Source organism: Prunus mume, linkage group LG6 (genome assembly GCF_029339155.1).
Source record: "Prunus mume cultivar Tortuosa linkage group LG6, ASM2933915v1, whole genome shotgun sequence".
NCBI lineage: Eukaryota > Viridiplantae > Streptophyta > Magnoliopsida > Rosales > Rosaceae > Prunus > Prunus mume.
The window spans coordinates 19,029,646-19,044,410 of record NC_142703.1 but is presented as its reverse complement, the minus strand read 5'-3'; the positions used below and the strand labels follow the sequence as shown (position 1 = coordinate 19,044,410).

Below are 14,765 nucleotides of genomic sequence, written 5' to 3'. Positions count from 1 at the left end.
CCTACTTTCTATCATACCTTCTACCACCCCCTCTGTCTCAAAACTCTTACTTTCAGAACAAACATATTAGCTGGGCTTCGCACTCTCAGTATCTTCCCCACCAAAGATAGGGGGGTTCATGACTTTCTCTATCAGAACTTTTAGACATCTACAATATGCATAAATAAGGAAAAGGAACTAATGCACATGCAAGATGGATTGAAAACACAAGAACACAAAAAAGGAGGGCACACCTACATGCTCTTTGATCTAGAAACATACATTCAACAAGTTCGTATCAATGTTCAAGGTGTTCATCAAGTGCATACTCATATTCAAGGTGTTCATCCTAATCTTCAACATGTTTCATACCAAAAATGACATTTCAATTCAAAAGTTCAAGGGAAATGAGGTCTAACCTTGTTTGCATCACCACGACTACGACGCCGGAAATCACCTTGGCCACAAGCACCACCACCAAAATCTCGCCGGAAATCTCCCTTATTCCTTCTCACTTTCTAGAAAATTTTCAAGACTCAAGTATATTTGCCTTCTCCACCTAGAGCTCCTATGTATAAAGCCTCAAAGGTACCAACGCCTCAATTCACGAGAAAACCTTAGCACCCTTTCACCTTCCCTTTCAAATTCCTTGTACCTGCTTCACAATTTGAAATTAAAATTCCAAATTCAAATTCAAGAAATAATACGGAGAAAGGAATTGGGAAGACATTGCCAAACGGCAAGGCCCGTGCGTAAAGAACATGGGCTCAAAACCACTTACTCTTACTGCCGAAGCAAGATCAGCTCCCAAGTCCTCACTCCATGTTGAGGCCTAAAGTTTATAACCGAACCTCCACCTAGTCTAGCCGAATGAAATTGGTACACCCAATTTAGCTTGCTGAACAGCAAGCATTGTTTAGATCGAGAGGGGACACTCGGTGCCCATGGTCATGTGCTTGCGCCAACGATTCAGCACCAAATTGACCCTTAGCCCAACCCCTCCTTCCATTGCCCCGTAGAGAAGGCCCAATTCCTTTCTCAACTTATGGGACCAGATGAAGGAGTTCAAAGAAATAAAACACAAAGCTCAAGGCTGCCGAAGACAAAAACAGAAATTTAAAGGTCACAAAAGCCAAACCTTGAAATCACAGCTCCAATAATCCCTCAAGAACGGTAAGCATCGTGCAGAACCAAATGGGGGCTCACAAAAACTAGTTCTCACCAAGACACTCTTGCCAAAGACAACACACTAGATCCCCAATTTTCTGAACACAAAGGGCCTCAAAAAATTTAATCAAGCCACCCTTGCCGAACGACAAAGGTTGAGCAGAAGATAAGGGGCTTCAAAGAGTACCCAACAGTTTCCTACCGAAGGCTCGACTCAAGATTGTAAGCCCAATCCCTTCCTTCCTTGCTGTCAGTCAAGGACCCACACCCTAGACGGTTCTAGATTGGAAGAATCCCCTCCAAGAACAATTACCGAACGGTGCCGAAGCTCGAGCTCAACCAATCCTTGTTGACACCACTATCTTACCAAAGCTTGGGAAACAAAAATGAAGGCTCCAAGTTAAGCTTGCCGAATGGCAAGAGCCATGCGTTGCGCAAACTATACTCCCTCAAAAATCTCAAGCAGCCTCGCCTCTCAAAACCAGCCTTGCAGAAGCTTGGGAACTCACGAAATCACTTCGCGACCCTACCGGTTACTCAGACTCAGTCCCCTTCTCAAGTGCTAGAACCCGATCTCCACCGAAGGACCCGATCCCCAAACCACCGATACAGTCCTCACAAATCTTTCACCCACCCTTGCCGAACGGCAAGGGTTGTGAAGAAGGAACGAAGAGCACCAGAAAACTTTCCTCCAAGAATTCCAACTTGACAAACGACAGGCTATGTATAAATTATGGACACCAATTGCTGAAACCCAGCCCTTACCAATCAGCATCTTTGCTGAAAAATGGCTAGGACTCGACACCGAAAAGGGTTGAAGACAACACGCCCTGCAGAACGATAGGCTTATTTCATCTTGCTGAACGGCACAAAGAGTCTTTATACTTGCCCTCCAAACCCTAGCCCGAACTACACCCTATTGGACTTGGCCCAGCTCTTACGGAGGGCCTAGCTCACAGCCCCCATGCCATTACCGAAGCCCAATTATGGTTCAACCAAACCCATACCCTAAGCCCCCTATGCAAACTCCATGCTTTGGGTCAAGCCAATACACCAACCGGCCTGCTTGTTGGCGCGGGCTCGCCAAAACAAATAGAAGCCCAAAGGCAAAAGGAAACTAGCCTTGCCGAACCGCAAAGGCTTTTCAAAGTTAGTAAGGCGCTTTTCAAGAATTTTTCGTACATCAACCCCGAACGGCAGGGCCCTTGTTGCCAAAATCTCACATGTCTTCCTCAACCCATGCTTAAGCCTTCCAAACACTCCCTAACTGAAGCCTGGCTCTGGCTCAACCCCACCTACAAACTATTACACCTTGCCGAGCAATGGCCCAACCCATTGATCCGACTATGGCTGACAATTACCTAACCCCGCAGCTCAATCCTGGCCTCTTCGCCAAACGCTCAGGTACCTAGCTACCAAGGGTTCGGGAAGCTCATACATTCTTCTTTCTCCTTGCCGAAAGTTCAGGTACCCAGCTACCAACAATTCTAGAAGCTCACACAGCTTTTATCATACCTTCCAAGTGTTGACGCAACTTCTAGCTTGCCAACTTAGGAGACTAGGGCCCTACGGCTCCCACTGAATCTGGAATGCTCGGTCATGATTACACAAAAATTTCACAAGTTCTAAACCCAAAAGTTACTTATCGACCGCGAACTTGGGAGACAACTGTTTATACCATAATCAACCGAGCATATCCAGCCTCAAAACGACTAGCACCAAGACAGACACGCCTTCTCCACTGCCGAAGGAAGACACTCATTCGAGGTGCAAGACACCTGCCGAAGCTCCCATTGCTGAAGCTCCCACCGCCAAGCTCCCAACTGCCGAACCTAATCTCCAAGGATACGTGTCACCACCACAGCAGCTTGGCAAAGTCCCACATCGAAACTTTGTGCAAACCTCTCACTTTCACTTCCCTATAAATAGAGAACAATACCCAAGTAAAAAGAGTAATTTCTCTCTCACTTTTATTGTTCCTCTGCCAATTCTACCACTCATAGCTGACTTAAGCATCAGAGAGCCTTCGATCGGCACCACACCAGTGTCCGAAGCTTAACGACTGCTTCTCCTACTTTGTCTTTGCAGGCCCTTCCCTTGCTGAAGGTACTCACCTTCCCCCTTATGCTGAAGACTATCCACTTCTCTCTAAGTTGACCTCCCAAAAAGAATATCAACAAAGTTGTTTGTCATACTCAAGCTTTTTGGCTATTTTCTTAAGTCCTGCAAGGCTGCAACAAAAGTATGGACACTAGTAATATGTTCATCGGGGGTCTATGCTCCTAGCTCATCCATAGCACTCCCAAGGGAAGATTGAGAATCATTTCTTGACAACCTTCTATTGGAATCATAATGTAATAGAGGAACCTTCCTCCCAAAACCTTCTGGTCTCCCAAGAAAGCTTTTCAGAACCAGTCATGAGATTTTCTCTACAACTCCAGCTCCTAGTTAACTTTAGGCTTTTAGAACTTGACATATTTGCTGAAATATCATGCGGAAATGATTCTTCAGGGGAAGGAATACCAAGAGAATCAATGGTCATTTGTATATAATGTAGTCTTTGCTCCAATGTGCCATATGCAGAACTATTTTGCATCAGACTACATTCTCTATATGCATTCACTAGGGTAGATATCAATTCTTGACTTGTTACCCTTGTATCCCCAGATGTCCAAACAGATGTTCCTTCATTGCCAACACTAGATAAGGCAAGGGATCTAAAGTTCTTGTTCAGCTTGACTCTTCCATCTCAATACAGGGAACTTCTTTGCAGTAGTCATCAGTATCTTCAGCAGTAGCACCTGCAGTTTCCTCAAGACTGCTCTCATTGTCTCTTTCATCAAAATAAGGATTGTTGAACTTTCTGACACCATTCGGATAATGAGAATCAACCACACCTGATGATACTGAATATTCATCATCTGACATATCCCATGCTTGCCATTTAGGATAATGATTGTTTGAAGCCTGAAAGGATGATGATTGTCTGAACCCTAAACCTTAAGTCTGAAAGGGCGAGAGGTTTTTTTATTTTATTTTTTTTAAAGTACAAGCGATAGTCTAAACTAGAGGGGAAGGGGTTTCTAACACACGCACAACTGATGTTATGGGGGTTCAAACCTGAGGCCTCTTGTTTACAAGTCAAGACCTTTTTCCACTTGGCTAAACCCCGTTGGCCGAGAGGTTCTTTCTAAATGTGTTGTGTTTTTGTTTTTCATATCAACGTATCTTTTTTTATTATTATCATCAAATATAAACTTCAATAGTACAAACATCAATATGACATCTAAAGTACAAATCCCAAGAGGGTAATGAACTAACATGTTAAAAACAAAACTATATTGGATAAGTCTCACTAAAATTACTAGCCCACATTACCACAATTAATCATAAGCCCAAAAAAAGCTCACAAACCCAACATGAACCTAAAGCAACCTATGAGCCTAAATGAACCCTACCACCACCACATGATGAAGTGTCGTTGTGACCACACCCACCATTGCATCCGTAACAGATATGGGAAAAATATAATTTTCAATGATCTACTTGTGCATTAGAGCGAACAAATTAACGAAATAAACAACCATGTGAAAGAACAATTGAGTGATTTCATCAAAGACAATGTAGAAACAAATTTAGAGAACATGAGCATTGTTAGAGTGTGGGTTTTGAAAGAATGATTTGATTGAGAACATAGCCTAAAGGAAAAATGCCCAGTGGAAGGAAAAAACAAAAAGAGAGGAGGGGGAGAAGGAGCAGTGACGCTTCTTCTTCCCTCATTCTATGGAGTTTTCCTTTGAGACTTAGAGAGAGAGAGAGAGAGAGAGAGAGAGAGAGATTCACATACTATCAACATAATCTTCTTTTGATAAAAATAAAAAATAAAAAAACCAATACAAGTTTATTAGATTAAACAGAAAAAAGAATATAGAGGAAAAAATGGTAAAGGAGTCATCCCAGTATTAGTACGACAAAACCTTCCCCTAATAATGTGAAGAGAAAGACTATTAAACTAATCTTAAATATCCATATTATTAAAGTTTTCATTGAGCTTAGTAAAGAGCAGCAGGCAAGAGGATTTTTTTTTTTATTATTTTTCCATATTTGATTTGAGTGATATAGTGCTTGGCCAAAAAAGTAAAAAGGAAAACCAATTATTAAGCAATTGTTTAATGTTGACCAAAAAACAATTGTTTAATTGTTTAATTAAACCCTAAACCCTTAATTAATTGTTTAATTAAGCATGTTAGGACAAGGTACCGTACGGAGAGGTACCAAAATTGACTTGGAGAATATAAAACAAACTTTGACCCATTTACGACCAGCATTTGACACAATTATACGTGAGCTGAGAACTTTTATTCTTTTTGCCAAAACGTGAGCTGAGAATTCACAACCAAGAAAACAGAGAGACTTGACGAAGAAAACACGCCAGCGCTCGTCTCCTCGTCTCCTCCGTCTTGGGCTGGAAATCTCTTCCTGCTCGTTGAAGAGAGTCTTCTTCTGTCACCATAAGGTAACCTTCCTTACCTGTGATACCTCACCCCTGAAATTTTGTTTTTGGTCTTCTGGGTTTTGGAAGACCACTGCATTTCTACCTTTTGGCTTGTTCAGTTCATTGTTTCACTATGTTTTTGGTAAGAAACTTGTAAATCTTGCAAATCCTTTGAAAAGTTGGAACCTTATGTTATTTTAGTCACTATGTTCAAGATTATTGCGGTTTTTTTCTTTGATTATGCATTTTCTTGGTCGCTGATGTATTTTCTTGGTCTTCAGGATCTGAGTTTTTCTTTAACTTTTGGGGAAGGAATCGTACTAAGAGGAGCACAAGTGAAATTCTGAGGTACCCTTTTCTTTTGCAATCTTTTCTTTGAGAGATTGCATTTATTTTGTTAATTCTTTTTCTTGCTCTGTTTGGTTTTGCTTTTCCTTTATGTTGGACAGAGGAGATTATGCAAGCCCATTTTGGTGGTTGCCATATTTATCTATTTTCTATTGCCTTGCTTGTTCTGCATGTTAATGGCTTTTATAGTTTGTTTGAGTGAAAATGGCATAAAACTGGCAGTGGGTTGAGCAAAACATGAAGCAAGCAAGCAAATGAATTTCCTGCATTTCTCTGTTATGTTCTTATAATTCAAGAAGACTAATTTCTTTTTCTTGGTTGATGTTTCTTGGTAGTTTTTTTAGCGAGAACAATGGTGATGCCAACCGAAACTGAAAGCCCAATATACCTGATGGTTATGGCAGATGAAACGATTTTTTGGTACGTTATTGAAAGGAAATCCACGGCGGCGACGGCAGAAAATGATAACAACAACGAAGGGAGGAACATTATAGTGCTGCGTGAGAGCGGAAGAGACAGAGTCCGACAACTCAATGTGCAGAGTTTTGGGGGCGAAGGGTTGGACTGGATCGACTTCAGTAGGCTTGTTGCCCTGAACCGCCGCTTGTACCTCATTGGCGGTATCATTGGGGACACAAATAAAGTCGGTAGGGTCGGGTTCAGGTACATTGACTTGGATGCTACTCCGACGCCGATCTGGCATATTGGGGGCGGAGTTAATAGCGACAGACAAAGCGGGGCTATTGCCCGAGAGGATGGCTGGATCTTTACTTCGGGAGATAACCTCTACCGTGTGAATCATCCTAGTGGCGACTCCACCAAGTTGCCGAAAAAGGAAGGCCTGAGAGGAGACGTACATATGCTTGGTGTTACTAAGAGTAAAATTTTGGTTTATCACACCATGTTAGGTTATAACACCATGTACTCCATAGATTTGAGATCCAACCGCTGGGAAGTCATTTGCGACAGATTTTGGGGTGTATGGTCCCCTGGGGTGATACTTTTTGACGACTCGCTTTTATTCTCCCTTGGAACGCAAAACCCATCATCGGATACAGCATCCCTCGGTTTTAAGGCTCGACCAGGGGTTTATGCATTTGATATTCGTGCTCGTAGATGGTTGTCCAGCCCACTTGAGGGCCTGAAAAATGAGGTAGGCCTTGAAAATTTTGACCCTGAGATAGTCCTTCCCAGTGAGGGTCCATATGACGGTGGAGATGTCCATGTCCCTACGGATGAGCCTGTAGACCCATTCAAGCCATGGTGGGTTCCACTGTCGTTGGTTAAAGTTGGAGTCGAGAATGGCCACCACAAGTTGGGTTTGGTATGGGATCGCATGATCATCTACGACAACGATGTAAGTTCTTGTCAAATTCATTGGTGCAAATTCAAGATACTTACCCCTAATGGTGGTGATATATTAAAGGCTGAATTGCTGTCAAGTGGAATATGCAATCTAGATGAAACCACTTACATGGTGATGAATTGCACAGCAGGATTGTAAGTAACGTCCCTTAATATGCATATGCTAATTAGTTGTTATGTTTATCAATCTAGCTGCATGTGTTGTTTGTTGTGTCGTACCATCTTTCCGATCACAATCCAGAGAGTTTAAACTATAAGTAATATATATATATATATATATATATATATGGAGAAGTCAGCATGCTATTAATTATCTCTTTGCAATCACATCGACACGTCCCTACTCTGCTTGAGACGACTGACAGTAGACTAAGTGTGGTTAGTTTGTCTACGGCACAACTTTTCTTTAGAGATAAGAAGTTTCGAACTAAATGCATAACTTTTCTTTTTTGCTTTGTCTGCCCAAATAGCACTTTTAAGTTTGTGCCTCAAGTTGTTCAGACTGGCTAATGTGAGTTGGGTAATTCCAAGGACCAGTTTTTCTTTGCGTTGTGAAAATATTAAGCCGTTTTGGAGGATGAAAGAAGACTAAAGGTCTTCGGGGCTGTTTGGTGCGTGGCAGCTAGCTGTGGTTTCCGTTATTTGGATGACAGGAAACAAAATTCTTTGTTAAATGTTGGCTCCTATTGCTGAACTGAGCATCAAAACTTTGAATAATGAGTCATTCAACCAATCTCGTAAGCTTCCAAGCTTTTATAAGTTTGGATAGTATAGGTTCTAAATTGCATGACACTTAATGCTATGTGACTCTCATTATTTGGCTATACTCATTGACAGGGTAGTTGCACCAAATGAGGGCAATGAAGAAGAGAAGGGTGCAGATAAAAGAAGAAGAGAAGGGTAATGAAGAAAAGTAACTTGAAAGTCAGTCATATATATATTAGTTTATCTGTAGAATCTTATGTTGATGCTAATTTTATCTCATTGTTTGACTGTGTATCTATTAACAGGGTCACTGCACCAGATGACGGTAATGAAGAAGAGAGTGATAGTAAAAGAAGAAGAGGGTAATGAAGAAGACTGACTTGAAAGACATATTTGTAGAATCTTATGTTGACGTAATTCTATCTCATTGTTTGACTTTGTATCTACAGGGTAAATGCACCAGACGACAGTAATGAAGAAGAGAAGGGCAATGAAAGAAGTGGAAGGTAATGAAGAATAGTTGTTGTTACCTTCCCATTGATTAGTTGTGGATTATGACTTTTCTTGTTGCAGCTGCTTCCCAACAAATCAGATAGGGGAAACTCGCTGATTACTTTGTTATTCAAGGTATATTTGATGGTTTTGTTTTGCCTGAAATTTTCTTTGGATTTATGCTTTACTAATTTTCTTAATCTTATGTTTGGTGAAGGTAAAGTTGGAGGTCTGAAGCTGCAAGTTTTGGAATTTGTAAACTGCAAGTTTGAACTTGTTTTTGTTTTGCTTAGACTGTAGTTTGAACTTCACCTACATGTCCAGTTAATTGTATGACTTAGTTAAGCTGGGACTTAGTTATATTACCCAAAATATATGACAAAGAAAAATGGGGACTTTGCTATGGATATTTGAAGTTTCGTTAATGAAGGTTATCTTTGAATCATGGATTTTGGATTAATGTTATGTTTAGTGTTAATGATTTGATTCAGAAATGATGGCGATGCCTCAGGTGGCGTCGCCATCTCCTTTGAGTTTTAAGGATAAACTCACGTACCTCCGGGTATGATTCACCTCCTCCATTCCAGCCATACGACTATTTGGAATAGTGGTATAGATACTTTGCTTGAGGACTCAAGGGAGAACTGTGTTTGCTTCTTGTCTGGCTAAGTTAAATTCAAACGTCAATGCCAGTTTAAGCAAAAAAATAAATATACGGAACTGGGATAAGTTTTTTTTTCTTCAAGAAGCATCAATTTAAACGTGAAACTCATTCTCTTTCTTTGGGAAGGCTAAAGTGAGTTGGGTAAATTCTTTCCTGGGAGCAACTTTGCTGTGGGTAAATTTTGTGTTTTGTGACAGCATCAAGGTTGGTTTTTGATACAAAAACTACTGCAGTTATTTGGGGATGTTTGGTTGTAGCTGTTTTGTGATTTGGGTTATTTGTGCACAGAGTTTCTATTTCCATTCAGAAAAGAAAATGAGGAATTAGAACCAAAAGTTCAAGACAGTGAGGGTTACTTATTTACATCTAGTATCTTCCTCAACCAAAACAGTGATTTCAAATGTAGTCCCTGACTCATATTTGTCCAACTCATAATATTCAAATTTTAGATGAGTATTTGTTAAACAAATTTCACAACAGCCTTTTACACTCAATCGACTGCTGGGACCTGAACATCTGAACTTTAACACATCCACACTACCTTTCACGTGGTAGTGTGTTTGGATGAGGGAAATAGGTATTTTGACAAAAGTCAAAATTTCTAAATTGAGACATGAACCAATTCCGTGTTTGGATTATGAATTCATTTGTACTTTCAAATTTCCTCATCCAATCGCACTGTTATCAATCTTCCATTCATGTTTCCATAAAGCTGCAAAAGAAAGGCAGCAGGGTACTTTTCTACTGATGAAGTGCGAAGCGGGTGAAGAAGATAGGAAAAGAGCAGAAAACTCTCACAATCTTCATTAAACATAGACAGCCAGAGTTTGATACAGTGCATAAAATAGTTAAATTACCAGAAGACACAGAAGGTTCATGAGAACGAAAGGAAAAAAACAAACGCAGAAAATTTGAGGCAACTGGCCATGATTTTGGGTGCGCCAGATTTTGTATCCCTTTTCCTTGCTGCAGTCTTTCCTTTTCTTGGGCCGTTTCTTCCACCGATCGCTTTCCTCAATCTTAATCTGTCTACCGCAAGTAACGGCTAGCAATCAAGATTCAGGCCACATCAAATCCCTATAAACTTCTGTTTCTTCGCTGTGTTCATGTATGGCTTGAAGACCCATTCATCCTGGGCTTCATTCTGATCCAGTGTTCCCAACTTATCTGCAACACCAGAGAGTCATAGAAACCTCGAGGTTCAACTGTAACCATTATGGCCAATTTAAACATTTAACTTGAACTGGAATAAAAGACGGCCATTATGGGAAATCATAATTACTTCGATATTTAAACCTTATGTGTGAATAGTAACTGCTCTTGGAGACAATTAAAATTTCAATATATATATATATATATATATATATATATATAAAAATTCTCCTATGCGGATGTTCGGAAGTTATTATCATGCGGATGCCTTTGGTTAGTGAATAAGGAGATAGCCAACAAAGTAAAATACATGAAATATTACAGTCTACTCGAGTTATGTATAACCATTTTCATTTTAACTTCAACTTGAAGAAAAAGAATCACACTCCATTCATCTGTCCATGCTGGCCATTTATGGGAAGGTACATCAATATTTTCCAGTTTAAGGCTATGTTTTAAACTATTCTTGGTCTTGGAGAATAGTATCCACCCGTTCCCAACCATTTTTTCAGGAGAAAGGGTTGGGCCATAGGGAAGAAGGCTAAAATGTTCAAGGCAGGACACTTCAATGGGCAAATCTACCATCAGCGAATGCCTGTAACCTCATAACCAGACATATTGAAGTACTTTTGGGTGCAGTTTGAAACAATACGAAAGGTGAACAGACATGAAGGCAAAAAGACTAAAAATAGAAAAATATATACAAAACAGTAAATTAAACTGAAAATAAGAGAGCAAGTGTCATATCAATGAAAAGAAGCACAAATCCTTGACCATATAGGTAATGCACTAACCTTGAAAGGCCTCATTTCTAACCGAGGACCAATCTCCTCCAGAACGATGGATTTAAGACCTCCATGCTTTCCATAAGTATGATGCCTGTAGGTTCTCAGTTTGTTAACAGAAAAGCAAAGCAAAACTGACACATTTAGTGAAGAATAGAATCGCAAATAAGAAAACTCACTTACTAAATCACACAGCGGGAAAAGAAAAGCACAAATGATACAACAAACCTGAATGAAATATAGTCTGACTGATTGGCAAAAGTGATTATGCGCTTTGTATCTGGCTTTGGCACTGGAAAGAGATGCTTCAAAATATTTGCTGTTCTCTCACCCAACTACCAACTCAAAAGTAGGAGTGATGTATTTATACATAAGATTAAGGTGTAGCAGAACCACATATGCAAACCCAAAAGAGTGGAGAATTTAGAAAAAGTAAGAACAGTAATAAAGGGGAAAAGCAATAGAGTGATAGAGATGAATAATGAGCCACATCCAATCACATTACCATCGGGAGAGGTTTTCTAATAAGCCATCAGGATAGTTTATTAATACAAACAGGCACCAAAACAAACCAGCAGAGGACAAAATGGTGCTTCAAAGGGTGACAGTCCTCGAAATTTCATAGTCAGTAGTAAATTCATGAAAACAGTACTTGTCATTGATTTGCAGAACAATTATAATCAGTGAACAATGCTATTAATCCATGGGGTCTTACCTTTCTTCTAAAATATATTGGGTAATGTGAGCAATCAAGACGATGGTACCTTTGTCGTGAAATTGTCAAGAATCACATGTGGATCAAACCTAGCGGCATACAGTTCCCATAGCTTTCTTGTCCTTGTCATTATGCTCTTCTATTATGTCTTGCTCTGGGAACTGATGCTTTTATATTGAAAAAAGACCATCATTCTTCTTTCACTTTTAAAAACACTATCTCTGCCTCAATTTTCCCTATGTTTTTTTTGCTAGACCCCTAGAAAATTGCTGTTGTCTGGATTCTTTTTCTGCAGTCAAACCAGTTTTAAACAAATATTTATTTTACATTAACATGGATCATTACACTACTTCAAGCACAGATACAGTCAAAATTTTCATGAACCAAAACAACATCTGTAAAATCATGTGCACGGCAAGTTTCAATAATTTCAGAAATAACCTGCAGGGTTTGGGAGAAAAACACTGTCAAAAAATGATCAAGATCATAAGTCTAATTAATTAAATGGGTTTAATTTTCAATGTGCATCATGATTGGCATATTTCAATTGTCATCGGTATCAGCTCTTCCTATTATGTGAGTAGCTCTTTGCTGACACTAACAGGGCAACAACCTTGCACAAAAAATATTTGCAAATAACCAATCCAGGAACTTCTCTATTTTTTGCGTATGGAAAATGAAATGACAGAGCTTTGGGGTCTAGGATTCTTTTATGGACTTAGACCACCTGTACAACCACTTTTCTTGCAACGATTAGGTTGATTTTTTCACAACTTTTTGTTTACTTATTTTTTAAAAACTTATAGACTCTTCCTAAAAATCTATTTTTTCTTGGTGCTAAAATTCAATAAAATAAAAAAATAAAAAAATCAAGCTTTAAAAGGTCATGGATTTTTTTGTTAGCAGGTTACCAGTTATGAGTTCATTAAGCAAATAATATCATCCCAATTGATTAACTTCATAGTATGCTTAATTTCTGTTACCGGTATCATGTTGTCTAGAAAATTAACACCCCATACAACATAGTTTTTATTTTTTATTTTTTTATTTTTTTTTATAAATCAGGGAGGGGGCATTCAAACTTGGGATCTCTTCCAACATTAGGAAGACAAACACCAGTCGACTAAGAGCTAGTCAGTTCCCTAAAACATATTTAAAAAGGTGAACAAATTATTTTCAAAAGACTGAATGTCCATATCAAAAATAGAACTGTGAAATAATTCACTGTTGCATTCATATAAAAGATTCAACATCCCGGCCCAATCTCACAAACTCCTAGCACCAAAATGTCCAACATATCTAAGTCCTAATTTCAGACTAAACCCCATGAGGTGTACGATTTTTCCAAGTATAAATTTTGTTATCACACACTGGGCATATATTTGATATCCATGAAAAAGCAACAAAAGCAAAACTTGGAAAACGCATATCAAGAAACTGATGATTTATGTAAAAACAAACAGGGAAGAAAAGGAAAATAAGCCGAACAAGTCTGGGCGAAAAAGTTCACCAACCTGACCACCACGGTTCATTTGTTGTGCATTAGGAAAAACAAGTTTCAGTTCCTACAACAAGTGTTACGTGAACCACAATAGCACTAATCAAAACCAAATTTGCAGCAAATAATACGAACCAACAAATTGAACACAAAAAGTGCAACTAGATGAACAAGAGAAATTGAAAGAGGCTAGGCCAACCTTTGCAAATTGTACTAGCGGAGCACTTGGATTCCGGGAAGTAGTTATCAAAATCTTGGGATCTCTTCCAGCTGCTTTTGCATACTCATCGTCGATATGTGTCCTTGGGACTAGGATTCAAAAATGAAAACAGGGAAGAATTGACCACATGATAAAATGTAAAACTACAAATTACAGGACGGTTGGGTATCTAGAGTTTTTCGAGTATTTGTTTTAAATTATAGACATCATGTACACTGAGCCAATTTCGAAGTGCACTTGTACAGGCTCATCATCACTACATGCAAATTTTTACTGAATGTCCTCGAAAAGACCCATATCTATCTAGCCTTTTAAGCCTCATTTCTTAATTTCAACTTCCTTACCTATAATGTGAAAATCAAATAAACTTTAACCATTCATTCTTCTCACAGTTTTCCTTTTTCCTTCTTCAAAAACCAACAGAACCATCAAGAAAAATACATTGGCAGTCTAAACAACCAGAGAAGAGAAAAAAGAATTTCTATATACTCATATACCAGCAGTGTTCTCATCTTCGAGACCAATTTCTCCGCCTCTTCATTCCGAAGCTCAGTGGGAATCGGTTTTCCCCCTGCAAGAAAACAAAAGGTGTACCAAATTTGTTGAAGAATATGAGTCTCACGTCGAAAACTTAACAAAATAGAAAGTCTCATAATAAATAGTTTCACTCCTAAAAAAATCGAGAATTTATAAACTGGACAATATTATTCCTAGTGGTGGGCCAAGGGTTGTTGAAGCATACACAGAGGCTAACACCAGAAACTTAACAAAATAGAAAGTCTCATGTAATAAATAGTTTCCTCCTTAATAAAATCGAGTCCTTTAGTATAAACCTGATTAAATTGGGGACAATATCGATGTTGTTCAAACTCCATCCCTGTGGAATCTTCATAAGATTAAGTAGAAAATCAACTAACCCTAAAACAAAATCAAAGATAAAAGGGTAACCTTGCAGAGCTTCTCTAATCTTGCGCTTGTTCTCGTAGAGAAGGCGTTCTTTGCCTTCTAAGCTCTTTCTGTACAAATATTCTTTCATCAATCTAGTATTTTTTCTCTTCATACTCTCTCTCTCTGTCACTCACTGCTCAGGAATGGTGATGTCCAGGGGCAAGAGGGAGACAGTAGAGCGAAGGCGGCTACAACTTCTGCCTTCCTATTTATTAATCTAGTATAAAATAAT

The 14,765-nt window shown here is 39.1% G+C and overlaps 1 protein-coding gene and 1 pseudogene across 2 annotated transcripts; one reads left to right on the top strand and one right to left on the bottom strand.

The window, feature by feature from the left end:
* Positions 1-5,484: 5,484 nt before the first annotated feature.
* Positions 5,485-8,996, top strand: LOC148916332 (uncharacterized). The gene is made up of 8 exons (XM_089054589.1): positions 5,485-5,662; positions 5,923-5,989; positions 6,325-7,489; positions 8,192-8,254; positions 8,365-8,421; positions 8,509-8,565; positions 8,633-8,686; positions 8,769-8,996. Exons 3-7 carry the CDS (start codon positions 6,342-6,344, stop codon positions 8,667-8,669), a joined length of 1,362 nt encoding a protein of 453 aa, XP_088910715.1. The 5' UTR covers positions 5,485-5,662; positions 5,923-5,989; positions 6,325-6,341; the 3' UTR covers positions 8,670-8,686; positions 8,769-8,996.
* Positions 8,997-9,979: 983 nt separating this feature from the next.
* On the bottom strand, positions 9,980-14,765 carry LOC103335603 (uncharacterized; annotated as a pseudogene). Its single transcript, XR_016127926.1, has 9 exons — positions 14,534-14,765; positions 14,083-14,156; positions 13,565-13,674; positions 13,382-13,432; positions 12,213-12,308; positions 11,917-12,064; positions 11,381-11,487; positions 11,156-11,246; positions 9,980-10,377 (listed from the first exon to the last, which is right to left on the bottom strand). The product of XR_016127926.1 is annotated as an uncharacterized LOC103335603 (transcript).